Source organism: Mesoplodon mirus (genome assembly GCF_964341445.2).
Source record: "Mesoplodon mirus genome assembly, chromosome: 4".
NCBI classification, from domain to species: Eukaryota; Metazoa; Chordata; class Mammalia; order Artiodactyla; family Ziphiidae; genus Mesoplodon; species Mesoplodon mirus.
Genome location: NC_138979.1, coordinates 36,262,350 through 36,286,468, shown reverse-complemented (window position 1 = coordinate 36,286,468; position 24,119 = coordinate 36,262,350). Strand labels below are relative to the sequence as shown.

Sequence of the window (24,119 nt, the reverse complement as noted above, 5' to 3'; positions counted from 1 at the left end):
GTTGTCCAGTGGTTAGGACTCCATACTCCCAATGCAGGGGGGCAGGGGTTTGACCCCTGGTTGGAGAACTAAGATCCCACATGCCGCATGGCACGGGCCACACCCCCCCCAATAAATGAAACGTAAGCACTGGGACAGGGACTTCCCTGGAGGTCCAGTGGTTAGGACTCCACGCTTCCACTGCAGGGGACCCGGGTTCCATCCTTGGCTGGGGAATTAAGATCTCACAAGTCTTGCAGTACAGCAAAAAAAAAAAAAAAAAAGAGCACAGGGACACCTCTCTCTTTCTTACACACACACATAGATGCTGATGTGCACAGAGAACAGCCATGAAGGCAGCTGGTCTTCCTTTGGCCAGGAGACAAGACCGGACGCTCTGAGCAGGACCCAGTCTCCTTTCCCAACTTCCTGAAACCCTGCCCAGTGGGAAAGGCTGCAGGGAAGTGCTGACCTGGGAGACATCAGCACCTGGATTTGAACATGCTCACCTCTGTGTCAGAGCGATCTTCAGCTTGTCGTTCTCAGACCTGAGGTGTGTGCTGGCAGGACCCGCACAAGACGCCTTTTCATCGTCCGTTCCGTTGATGCTGGATGCCTGAGTGGAAGATGGGGTTTCACATCCAGATTCCTGGCCAGAGTGAATCACCTGCACACCTTATCGCTTGTCCTCACAGTGGAAGCAAATCAGGCATGATGAGGAACTGTGTGGTTATGAGTGTGGGAGAACCAATGCACCCAACCAGAATGCAGCAAAGACTGACAAGTCCACAGACTAATAACAAGACTATCCGTGGATACTCCACTTGGAAGTCCAGACAGTCTGTGCATTTTACCCACAAGACAGCATACAGGGCCGTTATGCAGAACCTTTTCACTCAAACTTTACAGGTAAACCTAACAAGCCCGGATACCTGATCTCCTTAAATAACACAGGACAGAAGCCACAGATTAAAAGAGGGGGACGGTTTTAGGGACTTCCCTGGCGGTCCAGTGGTTAAGACACCGTGCTTCCAATGCAGGGGGCGCGGGTTCAATCCCTTCTTGGGGAACTAAGATTCCACATGCTGCAGGGCATGGCCAAAAGAAAAGAAAAAAAAGAAAAAGAAAGGGGGAAGGAGGGTTTTATAATAAGAAACAGTGAATGAGTTAAGAGAAAAAGTATAAGAAGCTGAGATGACTTAAAAATCCCGGGGCTACAGAGAGGTGAACACACTCATTTGAAAAAAAAAACCAGGAGTCAGATATGGGTGTCTGCAACTATTTAGCAATGTTATGAATATTCTGAAATGTTTTCTGTAACAAGCCATACTACATGGAGGTGAAACCTCATCTGGTCTTGGAGATCTTAGAACGATTTTATTTCGCCTCCAAGAAGAATAAAGGCGAAGGGAATGACATATGACTAAATTTCTACATCGCAAAAAAGTGCCAAAAACTATATCAGAATGTAAGCAACAATGTGGGGGAAATATTTACAATGCATACTAAAAACAAAAATGCTAATACCTTTCCTATACTAAAAAACTCTTAAGAGTCCTCAACTTTTAGAGTGACGCTCTGAAATATTTATGGATGAAATGATGTCTGGGACTGGCTTTAAAATAAAGATGGAGGGAGAGAGGGGTGTAGATCAAACCATTGGTCATAGAGTCCTAATTGTTTTTTTTTTTTTTTTTTGCGGTACGCGGGCCTCTCGCTGTTGTGGCCTCTCCCGCCGCGGAGCACAGGCTCTGGACGCGCAGGCTCAGCTGCCATGGCTCACGGGCCTAACCGCTCCGAGGCATGTGGGATCTTCCGAGACCGGGGCACGAACCCGTGTCCCCTGCATCGGCAGGCAGACTCTCAACCACTGCGCCACCAGGGAAGCCCCTAGAGTCCTAATTGTTAAAGCTGACCTATGGGTCCATGGGGGTTCATTTACCCAGTTCTGCCTAGTTTTGTATATATTCAGAACTAGCCATGTTAAAAATAAAGTTCTTGGAAATGAACACAAAAAAGCAGAAAGGATATGCAATTGACATTTACAGAAGAAGAAATATATAGAATTAATAAACAAAAAAATTTAATCTCACTAGTGAAGAAATACAAAATGAAAAAAGCCAATAAAACACAATTTTTCTTCTGTCAAATCAACAAAGCTTTGTTGGGGAGGGAAAAATGCTCTCATTCACTGCTGGTGGGAGTCACAATTGTACATTTCTGTAGGGATGTTTTTGCAGTGTGTGTCAAAAGCTCTCAAAACATCCTACCCCTTGCTAGGAAAACTGGACAGCCACATGTAAAAGAATGAAATTAGAACACTCGCTAACACCATACACAAAAATAAACTCAAAATGGATAAAAGACCTAACTGTAAGACCAGACACTATAAAACTCTTAGAGGAAAACATAGGAAGAACACTCTGTGACATAAATCACAGCAAGATCTTCTTTGATCCACCTCCTAGAATAATGGAAATAAAAACAAAAATAAACAAATCGGACCTAATGAAACTTAAAAGCTTTTGCAAAGCAAAGGAAACTACAAAACAAGACAAAAAGACAACCCTCAGAATGGAAGAAAATATTTGCAAACGAATCAATGGACAAAGGATTAATCTCCAAAATATATAAACAGCTCATGCAGCTCAATATCAGAAACAAACAAACAACCCAATCAAACAATGGGCAGAAGACCTAAATAGACATTTCTCCAAAGAAGACATACAGATGGCCAAGAAGCACATGAAAAGCTGCTCAACATCTCTAATCATTAGAGAAATGCAAATCAAAACAACAATGAGGTATCACCTCACACCAGTTAGAATGGGCATCATCAGAAAAGCTACAAACAACAAATGCCGGGGAGGGTGTGGAGAAAATGGAACCCTCTTGCACTGTTGGTGGGAATGTAAATTGATACAACCACTATGGAGAACAGTATGGAGGTTCCTTAAAAAACTAAAAATAGAACTACCATACGACCCAGCAATCCCACCACTGGGCATATACCCAGAGAAAACCATAATTCAAAAAGGCACATGCACCCCAATGTTCATTGCAACACTGTTTACAATAGCCAGGTCATGGAAGCAACCTAAATGCCCATCGACAGACGAATGGATAAAGAAGATGTGGTACATATACACAATGGAATATTACTCAGCCATAAAAAGGAACGCAATTGGGTCATTTGTAGAGACGTGGATGGATCTAGAGACTGTCATACAGAGTGAAGTAAGCCAGAAAGAGAAAAACAAATATCGTATATTAACGCATATATGTGGAACCTAGAAAAATGGTACAGATGAACCAGTTTGCAGGGCAGAAATAGAGACACAGATGTGGAGAACAAACGTATGGACACCAAGGGGGGAAAGTGGCAGGGGTGGTGGTGGTGGGATGAATTGGGAGATTGGAATTGACATGTATACACTTATATGTATAGAATGGATAACTAATAAGAACCTGCTGTATAAAAAATAAATAAAATAAAATCCCCCCAAAAAACTTGTTGACCAGAAAAAAAAAAAGTCCTACCCTTAACCCAATACTTCCACTTCAAGAATTTATCCTGCAGAAACCATCAAACGCACAAAAGGTGTGCAAGAATCCTTAGCATGGTGTTATTTATATTAATGAAAAATTAGAAACAACACAGATGTCCCAAATTATAGGAGGTTAATGGAATAAGTTGTGATACAAACAAACACTGGAATACTATCTAGCCATTAAAATAGTTTTGAAAAGGGATATTTGAAAACACAAGGAAAGGATCATAACAAATAAGTTTTTTTTAAAAAGACTACAAAGAATAACACAAAAATATACTGGAAAGCTATATTAGGAAGAAACACACAAAAACATTAACAAAATATCTTTGGTAACTCTTATTATATAATAATCTTAGCATTCCAAAAAAAAAAAAAGACACAGAGAAAGTCCTTAGACTATGGACCATTTCAAGTGCCCAATTTTACAGATCCTCAGCGATTACTCAGTACAATAATTAGTATACTAAATTAACAGTATCATTTAGATGTTATTAAAGATTATTTACAAAGATTCAGGAAAGTTCCTGTCCACTTGAAGTCTAATACACATTCATTTCCATATATCCATAGGGCATCTTTTATAGGATTCAGCTTCAGCTATTGCTGACGGCCAAGTCTAGGGTGTTGATCTTGACCGCTCAGGATGCCCATGCCTCCTGTTCTCTTTCCACAAGCTGCCCCGACATCCATCCAAGGCTGTCCTGGCCTGGCCATTCTCCACCCCACAGCCTCCTCTCCGATCTTCCTGCCCTCAGCTCCTCCCTGACTTCCTCACCACCCTCATGCAACCTTCATGTCAATTCCTGATCAGTAGCCATAAAACATCTCCAATGTCTTCCCATTATCCAACAATAAATAATTAAGAATGATCCACTAATGAAGAATTCCAGGTCCTCCACAGTACCTCCAAGTGCATCTCTGTTCCTCCCACTGTGCACCTCACGCCCAGGCAGGCAGACCCCTGGCTGCCTTGCATTTACATCATGCTTATCCTTAATCCCAGATCCCAGCTCCTACGTCTCGTCAGATCTCCCTTTCCCCGTCTCTCTACACATAACTCTGTCACTAGGTCAAGGTTTCCACCTACCACTACACACCCCAATCTAGACGTCAAGAAGGCAGGTATTTTTATTTCAGGTTAAAATAGGTCCCTTTTAGTCAATTATCACACTTTTAAGTAGACAGATAACTCAGTTCCTGGCAAAGCCACATTTACGTTGGCTAAACCAGAGCTGTTGGAATACCACCTCCCACCTGACTTTGTTATAATAGGGAGACAGACGAGGACTCTCTGGCATCGATCAAGTTTTCTCTGTTATGGGCACAGGTACCTGCATTTGTCCATGAGCATCCTTCATGCAGACCTCACCTCCCAACACAGAAAGAAAACACTTCACCTTGGCATTGGTTTTTAAACCGTGACCAGAGGACATCCCAGACCAGGGACATGCATTAACTCTAATCTCATCAAACGTTTTCCATCCAAAATATATCACCACATCCTGAAAAATTCAAGAGTCTCTTACATGTCACATTCATCTCACTGTGAGCAGGCTAATAGCTGAAAAAGTTTTCAAAATGCCCTACTGCGAAAATTTCCTATTTCTTGTCAAAAGTGACAAGGAACAAAGAGTCTCAATCACTGATCACACTCATTCATTTTACGGACAAATTACTTACTTGGGAATGATTGCTCGAGGTCTCAATTTTCTCCTGGGATTTGTCTCTGGCTAGTCTGGCAGCTTCTTTCACCTCCTGGAATTTCTCTGCAAACTGAACGTGAAGAAGAATTATTAGGGATTTCCTTAACCTTACACATGGCTGATATTCAGAACCTACCTTTATTATTTTGCATTCATTTTAAGCCAATAAATTCTGTATAAATCCAGAAGAAGGATTTTATTTGAGATTAAAAAGAAATGAATATAATGATTGTTTTTTCCAAAAAAACCCACTATTGGCCAAAGTCAGATCTGAACGAATTTCTAAGATACTGAAGCTAGATTTGATGGCGAAATATTAAAAACACATACCTCTGACTAACAGCACCTAATACAAATGCAACAAAAGAAATTTAGCTATAGTGCAAAAGGAATCCATGAAAAACTTCATAATCCCTATTGAAAGATCCAAGAACTCTTACAAGTCAATGTCATGAAAAACAAAAACATCCAAAAAGTTGAGAAGGAACAGTCCTAGATTTTTTTTTTTCTTTTTTTTTGCAGTACGCGGGTCTCTCACTGTTGTGGCCTCTCCCGTTGTGGAGCACAGGCTCCGGACGCGCAGGCTCAGCGGCCATGGCTCACAGGCCCAGCCGCTCCGCGGCATGTGGGATCTTCCCAGACCGGGGCACGAACCCGTGTCCCCTGCATTGGCAGGCGGACTCTCAACCACTGCGCCACCAGGGAATCCCAGTCCTAGATTTTAAAAGCCTAAGATATAAAATAGCAAAATGCAACGTGTAGCCTAGGACTGAGTCCTCTTTTGAACAGACCAAGTAGAAGACTTCTGGGCAACAAGGAGGGAAATGTGAGCATGGACTGGAAAAGATGACACCAAGGAGTTACTTTATATATATATATATATTTATTTTATTTATTTATTTATTTATTTATGGCTGCTTTGGGTTTTCGTTGCTGCGCACGGGCTTTCTCTAGCTGCAGCGAGCGGGGGCTACTCTTCGTTGTGGTGCGCCGGCTTCTCATTGCAGTGGCTTCTCTTGCTGTGAGCACGGGCTCTAGGCGCATGGGCTTCAGTAGTTGTGGTGCATGGGCTCAGTAGTTGTGGCGCATGGGCTCAGTAGTTGTGGCTTGCGGGCCCTAGAGCACGCAGGCTTCAGTAATTACAGCGCTCAGGCTCAGTAGTTGTGGCTCGCGGGCTCTAGAGCACAGGCTCAGTAGTTGTGGCACACGGGCTTCATTGCTCCGCGGCATGTGGGAGCTTCCTGGACCAGGACTCCAACCCGTGTCCCCCACATTGGCAGGTGGATTCTTAACCACTGCACCACCAGGGAAGTCCAGGAGTTATTATTAATTTTGTTAGAAGTGCTGATGACGTTGTGGTTGTTGGGGAATGTGATTCTTTAGAGATCAACACTGAAGTATTTAGGCGTGAAATGTCTCGATGTCTGTAATTTACTTTAAAGTACTTCAGCAGCAATAAAAACAGATGAAGCAATGTGGCACAGTGTTCACTGTTAAATCTACGTGATGCGCATATGGGTGCCCATTATACTATGCTGTCTACTTTCAAAAATGTTTTAATATTTTCTTAAAAGAAAAATTCTTAAAATCCCAGGGCAATCATATCAATCACTGCTTTATAGTCACTGACAAGGCAACTGATTTTAATCAGCCAATACGTTGTTTGAACAGAGAACATTCTGTGATAGCTAATGCTGACATCACACAGCAAGAGAGAGCCAAATGTTGCTGAGAAATGAAAAACAGCTGGCCAAGTGGCAAGGCCACCAACAATTCTGTGGCTTTTGCTGAGAACTCTATTTCTGAGCACAGGCCGCCCTCTGAGTGCTTCACAAAGTCAACAGCGGTCTGCTTTGGAAAACCTTGCCGGGTGATAGCCGTTGGTCAACCAAGCACCCAGTGGAGGCAGAGAAGGTCAGTGTGGCAACGCTGGCCTGTGTTGCTCCCACAGGCCTGTAAATAAAGCCATAGCTACAGGGCTTCATTTAACCAATCCAGAGCTGTCAGAGAAAAATCACATTACCTGTTGCTTAAAAGACGTGAGGTCTAGCAAGGATGGACAAAGCACCCGCCTTCCTTTTAGGGGCCCCGTAAGTAAAAACATCATGTCATGAACTCCTTGATGGCAGGGTCCACGCTTTTCCTCTTTGCACCCTCCCCTGACACCTGGCCGAGAGCAGGCACAAATAAGTTTGTTCAGTGAATGAATGAGCTCTGGGTTCCAGATTTGCACACCTCCGCCCACTTGAAAAAAAAATCATGTCAAAGTACAGGCCAAACCTAAGGACCTAGGAAGGTACTGTGGTAGGTGTCTTGGGAGTATTCTGCCCCATCTTTCTGCTTCCTAAGCTTAACTGATTGGATCAACCTAGGAACTAGATAGAGAATCACTTGGAATATGAACATTATCCCGGAAGAGATTTTGTGCAGGCACTATAAAGGCCTTTCAATCTTATTAAGACATTAAAAGATGCAACTTTTAAAAGGTATGATCTTAAATGTTTTTATGCCCCACTATCAACTAAAAGTCAAACGTGATTTGAAGAAAACGGTAATGCATGTGGTTCTCAGTAGACACACCTGCTAATGGAGTCTCCCCATGCTGTGCGTAGGAAGGTGGGGCTGGCTGTCTCCCACAAGCATCTCAATTCACCAGGCTCCCAAACCAAAAGCATTCTTCTTTACAGACCGTCCTTGTGCCTGTCAGGGTCTCTTTCTCTCAGGGTCTTATTCGAAGTTGCTTGTAAACTAGATTGGACATGTCATCAGCCAGGGTCATGCTTATTCAGTCAACAAACATGGTCTGAGCACCACTCACAACTTCAGCAAACAAAAATTTTCACTGTGAGCTGGGCCATGCCCTAAGTTAGGTGCTGCGGTGTGAACACTGTGTAAGTATCAGAGAGAGGGTGAGACTTGGGTAGCAGGAGATAGTGGCAAAGAAGTCAGTAAATAAAGTCCTGCCGGGCTTTAACAGAACAAGCTGCCTCTGGATGGAGCTTGGGGGCCTCCATTCTGTATGTCTCCTCCTACCTGACCCTGAACATCTGGGACGACCCTCAGCTCAACTCTTGGAGACTCAGCCCAGAGCACAAACCTTCAGTTCCAATGGGCCCTTCTCTCTTTGTCCCCTGACACCCATCATGGTGGCCCCTCCAGGTGTCCCACAGTTTTGTCTTGGGTGGGCCTACTTAGTACCCTCTTCCCCTAGACCCTCAGCATAGGCATATCTACAAGGTAAGGAGTTTAATGGCTTCTTAACACACATTCTCTTGTTTGCCTCTCTCCATCCTCTGTAGGACAGGAATTCTTTTTTTTTTCTTAATATTTATTTTATTTATTTATTTGGTTGTGCCGGGTCTTAGTTGTGGCAGCCGGGCTCCTTAGTTGAGGCAGGCAGGCTCCTTAGTTGTGGCAGGCTCACTCTTAGTTGCGGCACGCATGTGGGATCTAGTTCCCTGACCAGGGATCGAACACTGCATTGGGAGTGCGGAGTCTTAACCACTGCACCACCAGGGAAGTCCCTAGGATGGGAATTCTTTTTTTTTTTTGCTGTATGCGGGCCTCTCACCGCTGCGGCCTCTCCCGCTGCAGAGCACAGGCTCCGGACGCGCAGGCCCAGCGGCCATGGCCCACGGGCCCAGCGGCTCCGTGGCACGTGGGATCCTCCCGGACCGGGGCACGAACCCGTGTCCCCCGCATCGGCAGGCGGACCCTCAACCACTGCGCCACCAGGGAAGCCCCAGGAATTCTTATGTATAGTTTCCTGAAAAGAAAATGGAGTCTTAGAGAGGTTAAAATTTGCCCATGGTCACATGGCTAGTAAATAATAAACCTGAACTTGAGCCCAGATCTGATTTCCACACAATCATCCACACATCCAGTTACTTTCGTGTGCTTATAAGAATGCCAAGAGTCTTGTCCACAGCAGTTGCTAAACATTTATTGATTGGATTTTCCATTTGCAAAGAGATGCCCTTACCTTAAAATAGAATTGTACTCACTTCCCCTTTAAAAGAAAATTCTAAAAGCTTTAACTCCAAAACAGGCCATGGGAACCTTTAAGGCAAAGACAAGGCCTGAGGATTAGAATAGCAGATACAGAATGAGGGGCCCGGGCGACAAGTTCTGATTTTACAGCTCTCCTCAGCTTCACTATTTAGCTGTTCTCTTTCTCAGTTACAAAAGAGGGGCAAGGAACAACTGTCACACATACGTCAAAACACACATCCTTAGAGGACCTCAAGGTGACAGTGCTACTACACAGGCAGACCTCACTTTATCACATTTCACAGATACTGTGTTTTTTACAAATTGAAGGCTGGTGGCAACCCTGCATCAAGCAAGTCTATCGGCACCATTTTTCCAACAGTATTTGCTCACTTCGTGTCTCTGTGTCACTAATTCTCACAATGTTTCAAACTTTCATGGTGATCTGCCATCAGTGATCTTTGCTGTTACTAAAATTCAGTGAAGGCTTAGATAATGGTTAGCAATTATTAGCCACAACGTATTTTTTTAATTTAGGTATGCACATTGTTATTTTAGACATAATGCTAGTGCACATTTAATGGACTACAGTATAATGTAAACACAACTTTTACATGCACTGCAAAGCCAAAAAATGTGTGTGACTTGCTTTATTGCAAGATTTGCTTTATTGCGGTGGTCTGGAACCAAAGTCACAATATCTCCAAGGCACGCCTGTGAACAGTAACAGCCTAGAACATCTCAAAAAAGGGGAAAAAAGGACATGTATTCTCGACTCCTAGGGATGAGATAAGACACTCGGTTAGAATGTACAGTCTTACTATGCACTCACAGCTACCCTGAGGTCCTCTTACTACTGTCAGTATACAAATGGGGCACAGATGGGTTTTGAAACTGGCCAAGGTCACACTGGGACTGAACACAGGCCATCTGAAGCCAGTGCTGGACACTCCGGGGTCCTATGATTTACCTGCTTAACTGCTACCTTAGCTAAGATGCCCAACTCTGACACTTATCAGCCTCTCAAATGCAGGCAAATGAACTGTTCTGCACCTTGGTTTCTTTATCTATGAAATGTGGATACTAATACAACCTCCATGGATCACTTGAGGATGAGAGATGGGGCTTTGCTGGGTGTATGATAGGGGTTCAACAGAGAGAAGCACAGCTTCTCTGGCCTTGATTGGACTTAAAACCACGAACTTTAGTGAAAGAATGCCACAAAAGGGTGAATTCATTCATTCAAAAGTATTAACTAGTTATTTCTATGTGCTAGGGACTGTGCTGGGTACACTGAAATACCCAAGAAAGACTTAGTTCCTGTCCTCAAAGGAATTCTGAGTCTGTAGGGGATTTCGTTTTATATTCAAATGGGTGAGAATCAAAAGAATTTTTATCAGAAAATAAGCTTAAAATGTAATGAAGTAGGATAAGCCCTATCAGATACATTTTAGGTAAATAAATAATCATTTAAAAAGAGGTGGCATTATGGGAATAGGCCCTACCATTTATATAAAAATTAGCTATGACAAAGGAGGAATCATAAACTAATGGAGAAAATTATTCAAAAATATGATTGAGATAATGTTGGTAAACTGAGGGGAAATTAATTTAAATCCTTACGCATGGAGAAAATTATTCAAAAATATGATTGAGATAATTTTGGTAAACTGAGGGGAAATTAATTTAAATCCTTACGGGAACCAGTAGCATGATAAATCAATGATGGGCTAAAGGGGTAAGTATTTTTTTTTAAATCTGGATGCAAGCAGAGTTGAACATTCATCAGACTTCTGCTTGAGGGGTGAGAGGGTAATTTTCTAAACTTGTAAGAAACAAAAGAAAATCACAAAAGTGACAGACTTGACTGCTTAACAATTCAAAGCTTTTGAATATAAAAAGAAAGAAAAAAAAACTAAATCAGAAGGGAAACAACAGCCTGGGGGAAATATCTATAGCTAGGTCAGTACAACAGAAAAAGGGCCATTATCTTTAGTATAGAAAGAGTTTGTACAAATTGAAAAGGAAAATATGAAAACCCCAATAGATAAATGGCAAAATTCAGGAATAAAAAATACAACAAGTAAACAATTTATAGAGAAGATCGTTCAGCCTTGCTGGAAATGCAAAGCAAAATAATGAGGCACCATTCTTTGCCTGCTGAATTAGCAAACGCTAAAAACAATTATAATATCCTGTGCTGGCAAAGGTATTCCTGGCAGCATTGTGACTGGTACAGCCCCACTGAGAAGCAATTTGGAAATATGTATCGTTAAGTGAGAAAAAAATGTTCCTACCCACTGACCTAGTGAAATCACTTTTGGGAAACTATTCTTCAAAAATAATTGGGAATATGGAAAATAAAAGGCCTTCAATATAAAGATGTTAATCCTAGCATTATCTATAATCATGAAAAACTGGAAGCAATCCAGGGCGCCCTGGGAGAAGGATGGGAGGTTTCCACTCACAGCCTCCAACGGTTGGAATGAAAGCAGTCCTCGCTGAGCGAGGTGCCAAGATGACTGTCCTTTGGTGAAAAAGCCCCTCTCTCCAAGTCTTAAGCTTTCTCATATTTCCCCCCTTATTATAAAAAAAGCACACATGCTTGTACATTTAGTAAGTATAATTTAGGAAAAAATATCTTTTTAAAACCTATAGTCCCATCACCCAGAGATAAGCACTAACCACATAAGCTTTTGATTTTTTCCTATCTGTATACATGCATCCACTACACATATTCGTTAAAAAATAGAATATTGTAGGGCTTCCCTGGTGGTGCAGTGGTTGAGAGTCTGCCTGCCGATGAAGGGGACACGGGTTCACGCCCCGGTCAGGGAAGATCCCACATGCCGCAGAGAGGCTGGGCCCATGAGCCATGGCCGCTGAGCCTGCGCATCCGGAGCCTGTGCTCCGCAACGGGAGAGGCCACAACAGTGAGAGGCCCGTGTACCACAAAAAAAAAAAAAAAAAAGAAAGACTATTGTACATCTGCTTTTATAGCTACTTTTGATATTAACGATATAACAATATTGTCATGCACTTATATGATCTTCTATTACATTACCTGAATTGCTGCATAATATCACCCTGAAGGATATACTGGAGTTTATTTAATTAATTTCCTATGGCTGGACATTTAGGCTGGTGTTTTTGTCTTTTTGTTTTTGCTATTATAAATGATGTTGCAAGGAAAATTCTTGTAGCTAATTCTCTGGACGCAGTTACAATTATTTCCTTAGAATAGATTCCTATAAATAAAACTCATGGATCAAAGGACATTCAAACCACAAATGTTCCTTAATATATGCCAAATTCTCATGTCTTTACTTATTAGGATCATTTTCTATAGTTGTTAAATGTGTGGTAATAATTTTATAATCAAAATCAAAATCATCATCATCATCATATTATGATAGAAAATGAAAGACTACTGCTTTATTTCATTTGTGGCTTTTTTTGGCCTTGGTCTTTGAAGACCCTAGGGCAGACACTACCTATTTGCTTATTCAAAATCCATTTCTTCTTTTCCCTTAGCTTAACAGAATCTCAATTTGTCTAGAGCAGGACATTTCCCAGGTGGTAGAGAATGAGAACTGATCTAAGCTGACCATGGTAAGACATTTGTCTGCCTCTTTTTTTTTTCCTGAAGTTGGGTGTGGGAGGGTGGCCTAGGGACCCAAGACTGATAACAGTATCCCAAAAAGAAATCTGCCAAGGGAGTTTACAGGGAGGGTTGTGGTACCACCCTCCTGCCACAAATGCAGATGTGATGGATAGAGCTTAAGAAGCCATTTTATCTTCATGAGGAAAAGGACAAGTCAAAGAAACAAAACACACAGAGCCCTACACCCAATATCATGGAGCCACATGCTGGCAACTGCCTGCCTTAGGACTTCTCTTTTGTATGAAAAGCATAAGCCCCCTTTGTTACTTGCAGCCAAAAACATTCTAACTAAAACATATCAAAAGAATGATCAATATCCCCCACTGAAAGAAAAATTAGTCTTTTAAATCACAGAGGTAAGAGATAGAGCAATGCTCTCACAACTACACTGAGTTAATGAAGTGAGCATAAGAACACAAATTTGAATTTGAAATGACATAACTGAAAAGGGTCAAAAGCAAATGCCACGTATGGGTCAGGGTTTAGATGGATCAATCACAGAGCACTAGCAACTCCACCCTGGATCACTCCCCTTTGTGGCAGAATGTGTTTCCTTCTGCCTGCAATGAATGAGATGGAGACAAACATCTCAAGGTCATATGCCAGAAATCATCTAAACTTTAACAACTGGTTCATTCTTACACTTGGTTCTGCTTCCTTTGATCTCTTCAGAAGCCCTTCCTTTTGTCAGAACACGTAAGTCCCTTTTCAACATTCTTCAGTAGGCTGAGGCGTTATGCCCTCTTCAGCGGGTGGACAGAGTCCCAGCTTACCTCTGGGAAAATGCAGCTCCTGTTATTTTGGAAAGCCTATATAAAGAGCAGAAAGTGTCCCTGTAATACTTTCTGGATTTTGGTGTGAAGTGGTCCTTATAAAGGGAGCCGTAAAGACAAAGGTATCTATCTATTTTCCTCCTGGGGGGGGGGTAAAAAGAGAAGTGTGTATAAAGTGTTCTTAAATGAAAACATCCACACTGGTGTCCCTTTTTCTAGCCTAGTTATAGTGTTTGATTACCAATTCCCCTTTCAGGTCTGTGGGTGGCTGCTCTGTGAAGTCGAGAATATTCAGCCACAGCTGTCCTCTCAGCAACACACCTCGGGAACCCGTTAGGCCCAAGTTCCTCTGTGCTAACTAATTGCCACTTGTCGAGACTGCCAGCCTCACATCATGGTAATTTACCAGTGTGTGGTTAATCATTCCCTTCAAAGGGAAGGGGAGAAGTTGATTTGAAACATTCTGAACAAAGGAGACATCTGAGGGCTTCTTTGATACGGCTTTGTGACCACGGCAGGTCACAGTCACAAAGCGGGACTCCAATGCCGCTGGAGGAGATGGGGTAACTCGGGAAGACAGGGCACTCCCCTTTAATGATAGGACATCTTCTTCCGTCTGGAAAAAATTAGAAGTGGCCACACCTGGAAGCAGGCGCGGCCCAAGGTCTCTTCAGTTCTCAGGGGCACAAAGAATGGAACTTTAATAGCTTGTTCTCATTTTTGTTCTGAGTTCTCCCTCCTTTCAATTCTTTTCATTGATACGTTACCCCTTTATCCTTCCTAGCTACTTTGAGTCCTCCAAAGATTGAAGAAATTGTTCCAGGCAGCTGAGAGTAACCCTCAAACCATCCTAGGCTTCCGTGAAGAACTCCAGCCCTGGATGGGATCAGGGGCAGTTGAGCCAAGGTGGGCCCAGCCAGGACCCCGCCACTGACAGAAGCCCCCCATCTGACCCTGCCCAGGAGTCTGAGGCTTCCAGGCCTATCAATCTGGATAGGAGACACTTGGCAGGGGAGGCATTGCTCCCACCACTCCTCTTCTCCCCACCAGGCACTTCAGAGGGAAAAGGCATGCAATCCCCAAGAGCCACTTCAGACAGAGGTTCTGGTTAATTCTTCTTTCAACAAATCACCATCATACTTGCTTCCACTTTATAGAAATTCACTCTGATCCTCACAGCACCTATTCCTCTTCCTCATTTCAGACAATGGCATCACATCATCCATCCACCACCACCCGAGTCTTTGCCTCCCACATCGACTCACTGAGTGCCACCAGTTTAGCTCCTCAGTATTTCTTAAATCTCTCCAACTCTTACACAAGCCCTCATCATCTCTGATCTGGACTAACACAAGCTAATCTGTCTTGATGCCAGAAAAAAAATCCACCTAAAATGAAAATCTGATCATTTTCTTTCTTGGCTTAAAATCTTTCACAGGCCATAGGATAAAGTCCAGAAACTCTGGCATGACACAGAAGGCCTTCTGACAGCTGGCCTCTATCAGCCTTACCCACCCCCAACACCTGGGCACCCTGTTAACAGTGAACCGTTTGCAGCTTCCCTCACACAGTGTCAGGATTTTGCTCGTGCTCCTCCCGTTGTCCGGAGGATGATGGAAAAGGGAAATCCTCCCTGTGGCACGACGTGGAACATCTCATTGTCCGGTGTGCACAGGAGAGGTGACCTGGAGCTGGAGTCTACACTGAACCCTGGGGAAATGGTTAAGGGCCTAGCTGCATGGGAGGGACTGGGAAGAAATCAAGCTGGAGGGGTAGTGATAAAGAGTTCTGGGAAATGGCTACAACAATGGGCCCAAATCAAACCAGAGCCTGGAGATATTCACGTTCCCCATGAATGCTTGCAATGGACTGAAAGTCTGTGTCTCCCTCAAATTCATATGAGGCAATCCTAACCCTCAGTGGGAGGGACTAGGAGGTGGAGCCTTTGGGAGGTGACTGGGTCATAAGGATGGAGCCCTCATGGCTGGGAACAAGGCCCTTATAAAAGAGACCGCAGGGCTTCCCTGGTGGCGCAGTGGTTGAGAGTCCACCTGCCGATGCAGGGGACACGGGTTCATGCCCCGGTCCGGGAAGATCCCACATGCCACGGAGCGGCTGGGCCCGTGAGCCATGGCTGCTGAGCCTGCGCGTCCGGAGACTGTGCTCCGCAACGGGAGAGGCCACAACAGTGAGAGGCCCGTGTACCGCAAAAAAAAAAAAAAAAAAAAGAGACCGCAGAGAGCATTCTTGCCCTCTTTTCATCATGTGAGAACACAGTGAAAAGCTGACAGTCTGCAACTTGGAAGAGCGCCTTCACCTGACTTCACCATGCTGGCTCCCTGATCTCAGACTCCAGCCTCCAGAACTATGAGAGGCTGTCCACAGCAAAGGAATCCATAAACAAGACAAAAAGACAACCCTGAGAATGGGAGAAAATATTTGCAAACAAAGCAACTGACAAAGTATTAATCTCCAAAATATATAAACAGCTCATGCAGCTCAATATCAAAAAAAAAAAAAATGGGCAGAAGACGAAAATAGACATTTCTCCAAAGAAGACATACAGATGGCAAAGAGGCACATGAAAAGATGCTCAACATCACTAATTATCAGAGAAATGCAAATCAAAACTACAGTGACATATCACCTCACACCGGTCAGAATGGCCATCATCAAAAAATCTACAAACAATAAATGCTGGAAAGGGTATGGAGAAAAGGGAACCCTCTTGCACTGTTGGTGGGAATGTAAATTGATACAGCCACTATGGAGAACAGTATGGAGGTTCCTTAAAAAACTAAAAATAGAATTACCATATGACCCAGCAATCCCACTACTGGGCATATACCCTGAGAAAACCATAATTCAAAAAGACCCATGCACCCCAATGTTCATTGCAGCACTATTTACAATAGCCAGGACGTGGAAGCAACCTAAATGTCCATCGACAGAGGAATGGATAAAGAAGATGTGGTACATATATACAATGCAACATTACTCAGTCATAAAAAGGAATGAAATTGGGTCATTTGTAGAGACGTGGATGGACCTAGAGACTGTCATACAGAGTGAAGTAAGAAAGAGAAAGACAAATATCATATATTAACGCATATATGTGGAATCTGGAAAAATGGTATAGATGACCTTATACCATTTTTATGCAAAGCAGAAACCGAGGCACAGACGTCGAGAACAAATGTATGGATACCAAGGGGGAAAGTGGGGGTGGGAGGAACTGAGAGATTGGGATTGACATATATACACTACTGATACTATGTATAAAATAGATAACTAATGAGGACCTACTGTATAGCACAGGGAACTCTACTCAGTGCTCTGTGGTGACCTAAATGGGAAGGAAATCCAAAAAAGAGGGGATATATGTATACGTATAGCTGATTCACTTTGCTGTACAGTAGAAACTAACACAACATTGTAAAGCAACTATACTCCAATAAAAATTAATTATAAAAAAAAAAAGAACTGTGAGAGGCTGTTGTTTAAATACCCAGTCTATGGTATTTTGTTATAATAGCCTGAACAGACCAAGACAATGCTCTTCTGAAGCCTCCACCCTCCAGCAAAAAGAGGGCAGGAAGGCTGCTCTATGGATACCCAGTTATTCTCTTCCCCAGGCAGCCTGGCACTTGCTCAAAAGGCTTATGGACACACTGGCCTTGGTGCCGGGGAGAGAATGTAGTGTGGCCTTGACAATACCTACTCCTGTCATGGCCACCCTGACTTCTGGCCCCGTTGAGTATCAACTGCCAACAGCGGTGACCCACCCTGAGGCCCTGATTCTGCATCACACTTCTAAGTGACCAGCCAGCTCCCTGGTGGAAAGCTGATTACGCTGGGCCCTTCCTCCAGAGCACACAGTAATTTACCCTCACCAGGACAGACGTATACTACGAACTGTCAGGCCTCCCGGCCCCCCGACCCACAAACTTACTTAATGCCTTCTGTACCACACAGCACCACCTCCAACCAACCAACCAACTTCTCTGCAAATGAAATGAAGCAAGGTCTACTTGCCGCAGGATTCTTGATCCTCCCACAAACCTTATCAGCAGAAGCAGCAGGCCTTCCAGAACTCTGCTGTGCTGCCTGCTAGAACACCACATCTTGCAGAGTTGTGGGACGTGATGCTTCTCCTCAGAGCCGCAGTCCAGGGACTGAGGGATCAGGGATGGAGATGACATCTCCCATGTTTATACCCCGCGAGCTACCCTTAAGATTTTTGCTTCCTGCCCCATGTTGCTAAGCCCTGGCGATCTGGAGATTTCAGTACCCAGGAAAGGATGCTTCTATGAGTGGGTGGCATAGGAGGATGTGTGGCGTGCCAACAGGTCATTTTGGGTTTCTTGGGCTTCTAGGGAACAGTATCCTCATAGGTGGGGATGCAGAGGAGGACAGACTGTGGGGTACCCTTCCTTAGGGGGCTTGTTTGTGGCTGGGTCTGTGGGCTGGAGGCCTCCTTAGAAATGTGCATGTGTCCCGGCCTGTGCTGCTGCCGGCAGCCCAGGGGCCTGTGGGCGCACGCATGGCGGCTCCCGGAGCCCGCGGCGTCCGGGCGGAGCGTGGCCATGGTCAGCGGACCTGGCGCCTCGGGCACTGACTACTGCGGAAACGAGATTATGATGGCTAGTCATGCTCCCTGCTACTCCCTGCAGAATCCAGAAGCTCTGCCTCTGCACTGAGAGCTTCCCATGTGGAACTGGCTCAGGCTGGTTAAGGACTCTGTCTCTGAGAAAACAACTGGACTGACGAGAATGCAGTTTTGGAAGAAAACTGTGGATGATATATATTGTGACAGTCCACCACATCAGCCTGCGGCCATTGAACTATGGAAGGCTGTCAAAAGACATAATCTGACTAAAAGATGGCTTATGAAAATCATTGATGAAAGAGAAAAAAATTTGGATGACAAAGCATATCGTAATATCCAGGAACTGGAAAATTATGCTGAAAACACACAGAGCTCTCTTCTTTATCTAACACTAGAAATATTGGGTATAAAGGACCTTCATGCAGATCATGCCACAAGTCACATTGGAAAAGCACAAGGCATTGTAACTTGCTTGAGAGCAACGCCGTATCATGGTAGTAGAAGAAGAGTATTCCTTCCCATGGACATTTGTATGCTGCACGGTGTTTCACAAGAGGATTTTCTATGGAAGAGCCAAGATAAAAATGTGAGAGATGTGGTATATGACATGGCCAGCCAGGCACACTTGCACCTAAAGCATGCTAGGTCCTTCCACAAAAGTGTTCCTGTGAAACCATTTCCTGCTTTCCTTCAGACAGTTGCTCTGGAGGACTATTTAAAGAAAATTCAACAAGTGGATTTTGATATATTCCACCCATCTTTACAGCAGAAGAATACTTTACTTCCATTATCTTTGTATATTCAGTCATGGAAAAAAAGATATTAAAATAATTTCATGGCAAAAAAAAAAGAAATGTGCATGTGTGTGTATGTGGTGTACAAACACACATGCACACACACTGGACAAATAAAAGGTGTATTTAGCAAGTTCCTGCCAGGGTGGCTTCCTGATTCAGCTTAATCCCCCTGTGAAAATAGTCCTTAGTGTACACAGGGAACCCAAGCAACCAAGTCTGTACTAAGCAGTTCTGTCAATTCCCCAGGCGTCTGGAATTCTGTAAGGCCCTCTGGGGACGGGACCACAGCTCTGCATCCTTGGTGCCCAGCACGGTGTCGGCACAGCAGGAGCTCAATAAACACCTGCCCAGCAGTCAGTGGGACGGTCAAGGCTGGACGGTCTAGAACTCCTTTAGCCAAGATTCCCAAAGCCAGCCTGGCTCCAGCCCTTCCTGGATTTTCAACTCTCTCTTGGATTCCTTGAGATACTCTGATAGGCTTCCAATAAGTTCTTGTGTCACATAAACTAGGCAGTCTTGCTTTTTGTTTTTGTTTTGTTGTTTTGGCTGCGTCGAGACACGAGGGATCTTAGTTCCCCGACCAGGGATCGAACCCGGGTCCCCTGCAGTGGAAGCATGGAGTCCTAACCACTGGACTGCCAGGCAAGTCCCTAGTCAGTCTTGCTTTTAACCAGTACATCTTCAATACCTACACAGGACTCTCCACCATCCTAAAAGGAAGCCTATTCTCCTAAAATAAGCTTCTGGCCCCTTCAGTCAGCTAGGCGAGGCCTCTCAGAGGTGGTCAGTTCGTTTCCTCGGTCCTTGGGCTTCTCCAAGTCTGTGGTCAGTCATGCCCTGCTCCTCAACACCTTTTTAACTATCCACAGAGTGTGTCCCAGACCCCCTGGAAATCAAAGCAAAGCTATAAACACTCTCCCTAGAAAAAGAGCAACACACACACAAAACACTGTGTGACATTTTAAGGGTTGTGGGGACTCCAAGTTAAGAACTTATGATCCTATGACATATAAGAAATATATATCTTGTCTTCCTCCATGGTTCCTGGCTCACAGTTCCTGAGCGCTAAGAGCAATGCGAGCATCTTTTGTCACAATATTTGGTCTCTTGTCCTCAGTTCTGAGTTCGGAGCCATAAAGGTGAAATGAGTATCTTATCATTCATAACAAGCCCCTTTCCGTCAAAACTGGGTTTATGTCAATGAGGTGACTTTTGCAAAGGACCTAAGGATGGGGGCTGGTTGCCAGGGGAACCAATCATGAATAGAGGGGTGAAACTTTCAGTCCCTCTGGGGAGGGGAGAGGGCTGGAGGCTGAATCAGTCACCAGTGGTCAGTGATGGAATCAATCATGCCTAATTAATAAAGCCTCCATAAAACCCTAAAAGGATGGGTTTGGAGAGTTTCCGTGTGGGTGAACATGTAGAGATTTGGGGAGAGTGGCAGACTTCAGAAGGGGCGTGGAAGCTCCGTCCTTTCCACATACCTTGCCCTATGTCTCTTCCATCCAGCTGTTCCTGAGTTACACCCCTTTACAATAAACTGGTAACCTAGTAAGTAAAATGTTTCTCTGAGTTCTATAAGCAGCTCTAGCAAATTAACTGAACCTTAGGAGGGGGTCATTGGAACCTCTGATCTATAGCCGGTCAGTCAGAAGCACAGGTGACACCCTGGGCTTACAACTGAAGTCTGAAGTTGGGGGGGGTCTTGCAGGACTGAGCCCTTCACCTGAGGGATTGGATGCTTCCTCCAGGTAGGCAGTGTCAGAATCGAGTTGCATTGCAGGACACCCATCTGGGGTCTGAGAAGTGCTTGGTGCTTCGGGGAACCCCTCCACCCTCCACCCACATGCATGTTGGAAATTGGGAGCAGAAACCTTTTAAAACTCTTACTGAGCATCACCTTACTCCCCCTCTCTGAGGGCTCCAACCACAGTCAGTGACACTGATGGCTGTCAGACACACCCTGGGTGCAGGGGCCCGGTGGACACCTGGGGAAGGAACAGCTGGCAAAGCTGCGTCCTGAGGCTACACCTCAGGCTGTGAGGCAGCATTGTTAGAGATGTTTTCCTTCTCTAAACAACATTTCCATTTTCAAGGAAACTGATGTTTCTAAAAGGTCATCTGGTTTGGCAGCCCTGCAGCGCCAGAGGGGAGAAAACTGAAGGCCAGAGAGGAATCTGCTCAACCAGTAGTAGCAGCACTGGATCCCTCAGCAGGCAATTACCTACTGAATGAGAAGAGCATTGGACATGGCACCCACGGCGTTGCAGGAAGGACCACATTACCTTTGTCAGCTGCTGCTCCGAGGAAAACCCCAAACCAAACACCGTGTTGGCTCTGCTGTCGGCCCACTGCCCAAATTTCTGCGATGTTTTGGTGAAAGTCATATTGGGTGTGATTGTGCTGTTTATGATCACCTGCAGCGAAACAGCCCAAAGAGTCGACATTTAAACACTGAATTAGACACCAAAGTAACTCCTTAAAAACTCCTCTGTTGGCAAAGCTAGTAGGTAAAGCCTGCATCCCCACTGTTATATCTGGTCCTGAGTTCTTCCTCTCCTGGCACATCCCACGCTGAGTCATATACACACAGCCATGATAACAGGCAATTTCAGAGATTTAAAAACAGAGAGTCAGCCTAAAATAAGATTTCACAGGTTATCAGTGGGAGAAAGTCTCTCCTAAGTAGAGAACAGTTTCCAAAACTGCTACTTATTTCCCCAAAGCTGTCGCACATCCGATGGCCCTTAACGGCCAGCCATGTCACACATCCTCTGAAGAACCACGCTGCCTACCTTTTTAAGTGCCTAGAGCCCCCGGGGTCCAGCTCAAACCATTTAAAATTTCCACAAGCAATGGGGGCTTGCTGCTTCCCCACGGGAAAGAAAAGGTACACTCTAATTGGGATAATTTCTGGAGGGTTAATTTACTGACTAATTAGACAGGTGTGAGCTGGGTGTATGGACAGTGCAGGGACCTGGTGCTAGCTGCTGGCACCTCTCCTTGGCTTTAAAGGATGAGGGGGTGAAGAGGCTATGGGACGTGGAAGGAGAGAGTCATGGAGCACAGGCTGCCTTAACGAGAGAGAAGACCTTCTGTTGAGGGACACACCAGCACATGGTGACCTCACAAGAGGGGGAGCCAGTGGGACAAATGCCCTCGCCTCTGCCATTCTGATTTCCCGCCACTGGCCCAACCCAACCAGAAGCCAGAGGCCCCGCAAGCCCACTGATGTCATCTGCGGGTCGGCCCCTCAGGGACCAGAGCAGGGTGAAGAAGGGTAGAGGATGAATGTGGAGGTAAAAGGATGATATCCAGCACACAGTACATTCATTCATTCAACGAACATTCACTGAACATTCATTATATGCCTGATAGTCTACTATCCAAAGACACAAAGGGGAAGGAGTCAAGAGTCCTGGTCTTCAAGTTGCAGGTAGTCAGGAAGAGGGTAGAGACATGTAAGTAATCACTAAACAACTGATCAGTGTTATAAAGTATCAATAACAGGCTCACTTGGCAGAAATCCTTGGCAGCCTGAATACTAAATTACTGAAGACTAAAAAACTACTTATATCAGCTCTTAAGCCTTACAACAAACCTATGAGGTATGACTACCACCTTCATTTCACAGGAGAAACTGAGTTGGCAAGTAGCAAAGGCTAGAGGTAAAACCCAGATTGTCTGACTCAAAGTCCTGTATTCTGAACTTCTGCATGACGTGCTTCTCATGTTATACATGATGGCTCCTGTTCTTGCCCCAGCTAGGAAGTACTGATGCCTTCACCGCACTCCAGGTTGCTTTTCCTTCCTGTGCTAGTTCCTCTAATTCCCAAGACTGTGTGAGCTAAGACACTTTTACCACATGTTCTTCAGATAACTGAACGCAACAGTTAGTAAAGAGCTCTGCCTGCTGTCACCAGACACTATCAAGAAATGGGGGGCAGGGCTTCCCTGGTGGCGCAGTGGTTGAGAGTCCGCCTGCCAATGCAGGGGACACAGGTTCGTGGCCCGGTCTGGGAAGATCCCACATGCCGCGGAGCGGCTGGGCCCGTGAGTCATGGCTGCTGAGCCTGAGCGTCCAGAGCCTGTGCTCCACAACGGGAGAGGCCACAACAGTGAGAGGCCCGCGTACCGCAAAAAAAAAAAAGAAAAAAGAAGAAATGGGGGCAGCGGAGGGAGGTGTGGAAAATGCAGATCTAAACCAGAGGCAAGTACAAAGTAAGGCGTCTGGGACCTCAAAGGCTGGCTGGGTTCTGGCTCAGCCCCAGGCAGGACCGATGGAGTGGAACCAAGGCAGGCCAAGGGAAGGCATGTGGCTGGGAGCTGGATCAGAGTGGATCATGTGATCCCAGGAAGCCAACCCTGATCACCTCTCAATTACCAGAATCCTGGGAGGGCAAAGCAATGACCACACCCATTCTAAATCTTTCTGCTCCTCACAACAGACCTCTGCCCCTAGGTCAGCTTCCACACCCTCTCCCTGAAGCCCCCTTGAAAGGCAGAGGACAGAGGCTGATACTCCTCTGAAGCCTGTCCCAAACAGGCTGTCCCACTGTCAGTCAAGCTGGAATAAGAATGGTGATGCCCATTGGTCATCTTTAGATCGCTTTAGAACTTAACAGTTCCTAAGGTAGTTTTTCAGTCTTTCATCTGATCCCCATTTTTACAGATGGGGAAACTGATGCTCAACAAGCTCCAATGACTTGTTCAAGGTCATAAAACTAGTAACTGGTTAAAAAGAATATAATGTATGTATTGCTTACATAAGGCAATGATTAACTAAATCTATATTTATGCTTCTTGGGGGTTCATTCAACTTACTTACTTACTTACTTACTTACTTATTTAGGCTGTGTTGGGTCTTCGTTGCTGCTTGCGGGCTTTTCTCTGGTTATGGCAAGCGGGGGCTACTCTTTGCTGCGGCATGCGGGTTTCTCACCGAGGTGGCTTCTCTTTGTTGCGGAGCACGGGCTCCAGGCACTTGGGCTTCAGTAGTTGTGGCCTGCGGGCTTCAGTAGTTGTGGTTCGTGGGCTCTAGAGCGCAGGC

The 24,119-nt window shown here is 44.8% G+C and overlaps 2 protein-coding genes across 2 annotated transcripts in view; one reads left to right on the top strand and one right to left on the bottom strand.

The window, feature by feature from the left end:
- The window catches only part of HOMER2 (homer scaffold protein 2), a 69,028-nt gene that overhangs the window by 12,661 nt on the left and 32,248 nt on the right, over positions 1 to 24,119 (bottom strand). Inside the window, exons 3-5 of the mRNA XM_082617267.1 lie at positions 21,355 to 21,486; positions 5,214 to 5,306; positions 489 to 595 (exon numbers count right to left, since the gene is read on the bottom strand). Of these exons, the coding sequence (XP_082473393.1) occupies positions 489 to 595; positions 5,214 to 5,306; positions 21,355 to 21,486 (332 nt within the window). The remainder of the gene's footprint in view (positions 1 to 488; positions 596 to 5,213; positions 5,307 to 21,354; positions 21,487 to 24,119) is intronic.
- Positions 17,463 to 20,010, top strand: LOC309802598 (NADH dehydrogenase (ubiquinone) complex I, assembly factor 6-like). The gene has a single exon (XM_082618282.1). The coding sequence runs from the start codon at positions 18,373 to 18,375 to the stop codon at positions 19,096 to 19,098; it is 726 nt and encodes a 241-aa protein (XP_082474408.1). The 5' UTR covers positions 17,463 to 18,372; the 3' UTR covers positions 19,099 to 20,010.

Coding starts and splice junctions, on each gene's coding strand:
- LOC309802598 (XM_082618282.1), top strand. CDS start 18,373: ATGTGGAACTGGCTCAGGCTGGTTAAGGACTCTGTCTCTGAGAAAACA.